This window comes from Carassius carassius, chromosome 40, assembly GCF_963082965.1.
Source record: "Carassius carassius chromosome 40, fCarCar2.1, whole genome shotgun sequence".
Taxonomy (NCBI): Eukaryota; Metazoa; Chordata; class Actinopteri; order Cypriniformes; family Cyprinidae; genus Carassius; species Carassius carassius.
Window position 1 is genome coordinate 28,799,921 of NC_081794.1, and position 3,157 is coordinate 28,803,077.

The 3,157-nt window shown below is 31.7% G+C and overlaps 1 protein-coding gene across 1 annotated transcript in view; it reads left to right on the forward strand.

The window, feature by feature from the left end:
• The window catches only part of LOC132122528 (rho GTPase-activating protein SYDE1-like), a 21,853-nt gene extending 18,951 nt beyond the window's left edge, over positions 1-2,902 (forward strand). Inside the window, exon 8 of the mRNA XM_059532901.1 lies at positions 2,077-2,902. Within this exon, the coding sequence (XP_059388884.1) occupies positions 2,077-2,429 (353 nt within the window). The 3' untranslated portion in view covers positions 2,430-2,902. The remainder of the gene's footprint in view (positions 1-2,076) is intronic.
• Positions 2,903-3,157: the final 255 nt, after the last annotated feature.

Below are 3,157 nucleotides of genomic sequence, written 5' to 3' on the forward strand. Positions count from 1 at the left end.
TAATAATAAAACATAATATTATAAACAATTAATAAATGTGTTATTTAAAATAAATGTATTTATTAATAAAAAAAATTATATAAATAAATAAATAAATATATAACTATATATATATATATATATATATATAAATAACTATAATCTAAATGTTGCTTCAGACGCAGCTTCTGTGTTTCCTCTGCACTGCAAAGATATATCGGTATATCGGTATTGGCGGATATGCCACCGTAATAAACTTTTTTTTTTACAGAACATATAATGCAGATAAAATGCTAGAAATGGTGTAAATAGTTTGTTCAGCAGAGCGCTTTAAAGCTTAAGTCTATGGAATACCATTGAAACTTTATATTTATATATTAATGAGTTTTTTTTTATGAATTAAAAATAATCTGATTTTGGAGTTTGACATTGAACACATTGTAACCAAGTTTGGGATGGCCCAAATAAACGAGCAAAACTGCTTTAAATGTCTTGAAATAATCATTTCTAAACATTAAACATTGACTTTCAGTCTTTATTCACCTGTTTCTCGTTGTTTCTCATTAAAGGAAATTAAAGTAAATAGTGTAAATTATATTGCTAATGTCATATTATAGCGCATTGTAACACAGTTTTACAAATAACAAATAACAGATCAGAGATTTAAATAATAGCAGATTTGTCTAACTTTAAATTAATAATATAAACTGAGATGAAAAATGTTCTTAAGCCAGAATTTATATTTACTATGATAAAATAAATGTGTGTTAAAACTAACCCCAAATTACTTTGTGCCTCGTGCTCCCCTATATTATTTCACACTTCTTTACTAAGTTTTGTTTTGAGATAAACATCAACGGAATAAAGTTAAATGGAATTGAATTGAACTAAAGTTGAATTACATTTCATCTCTCTGTCACATCATTATAAGTGTTTGATCCCCACATTTGAGTGAAATGTGTATTTATATACTGTATTCCATATATAGTACCAGTGAAATGTTTGGACACATGAATGAGAAAGTGTCCAAACTTTTGACTGGTACTGTTCTGTAATATACACAATGAATATCGGCTGATATATCGGTATGCAAATTTTTCCAAACAGGGATTTTCTGTATAGTGTATATTGCCTTGATTTCAGGAATCAGTAATTTCAATTAAAATTACAGCTTAAATGTCAACTATAAAACAACTCTAAAAAAGATAATATACTGTACTGTTATTAAGTTCAATTATTCAGCAATCTCTTTTAATATCTTCAAGTTCAGCTAAATCATATTAGTTTGTTAATATTGCCATATAGCTTATAGAAAGGATTCACATCAGGCTTCAGTGCTTCTCAATGCAAACATGCATTGGGTGATTTTACACTCACAGAAAATTCTTTTTTACTCAAAACATTGCTGGAAAGTTTTACAAACATTAAAAAAACAGCAAGTAACATTAAATTAAATGTAAACTTTTGAAGTAAAAAGAAACCCTGAAATAGTATGTTATTGTAAAGTGCACTAATAATTATAATAATTTTTGCAGTGCAGTGAAAACATATGAAAGTCTTGACATTTTTTTTTTCTAAATGTCATCTGGTTTTGATTGTCGTTCCAGTGCCGCTCATGCAGTCAAACGTCATGCATATAATCCGATTATTATCGGTTGCACATTGAATGTTTGAACTTTGAGCATCATGTTACGACCCGTGACTCATGTGCAGTAGCTGAAGCATGTTTTCGTGACACAGCACATGTGCAACATGCATAGGTCTCTCTCTCTCTCTCTCTCTCTCTCTTTCTCTCTCATAGGTTATTATGTGAAAATCATGGCATTCGTGCATTTATACGAGTGCGCTTATTTGTTGAAATTTTTGTAAATGGAAATTTTATTTATTCAGCTATCAGGTGATGTATAAATCTCAATTTTGAAAAATTGACCCTTATGATCGGTTTTGTGGTCCAGGGTCACAAATATGTTTCGCCAATATCAGATGGGCCCCAGATTCCCCGGGGCCCTAAGCAGCTGCTTTCCTCGTTCATTGGTTAAGTCCATCCCTGGCCGTCTGTTTAGCGTGTAACGTGTTTATTATGTGTTTTTTCCGCAGTATCCAAAGGACGAGTGACGGATGACTTGCAGGTGGTGGTTTCCCGCAGGGGGCGTGGCCGGCTGGAGAGCCCGCCCTGTAACCGATACGCCGGTGATTGGAGCGTTTGTGGGCGGGACTTCCTGTCAAACGACGAGGCGGATTACGACGAGGTGGCGGACAGCGAGAGCGACTACGACATAGAGGAGCCAAAGAACAGGGACGTGTGGACGTCTCCCGATGGTTTGTACGTGGAAGAGTTTGCACTCGATTTTGATGCTCCGTTCACGTGCAGACTGAGTCTGAAAGACTTCGACACGCTGATTTCAGATTTGGAGAAAGAGTTAGCCAAAAAAATCAACATCTGCCTCTGAATCTGTGCGTGTTCCTCATTTTGAGCTGAGCGCCCAGCAGATGCATTTTAATAGAGATAAATATAGAATAATTAAAAATATGGCTTCTGTTGCATAGTATTGAGACAAAAGACAACCACTAGTTGCCACAGAAATGCCAACATGAAAATAAATACTGTATTTTACAGTAAATAAATTGCATCATTAAGAGAAGAAAAAAAAACCTATGTAAGACGCATCACATTTAGAAAATTCTGAAATATTGTTTCATAACAGTAAATAAAACTAAATGTTTACAAACATTCTAAAGATATATTGTAGATTTCAAAATAATAAAGTTAATTGTGAGTTGTTTTCTCAAATTATATACAAACTCAGAGATATAAACTCAGGAAATATGAGATATAAACTTTTAATTTTGAGAAAAAGAGTCTAGGATTGAGATATAAAATGTTGTAAATGCCTTTTTTATTTTGCAGTGGAAATAAAATTCCGGAAAATTTCAGAGAAAAAAGTCTTAAAAATTAAGTTGGAATTAAGTTTTTTTTTTTTTTTATAATTATCATAATTAATTAATTAAAAAATATTTTTTTTTTTATATTATCAATAGTAAACAAAGAAGTAGAACTAAGAGATATATAAATGTTAAGATGTACTATAAACTGAGAATTCATTTTTTTTCTTTAAAATTGCAAGTTTATATCTCACAATTCTGAGTTTATATCTGGCAATGTTGATAACGGCTCTTT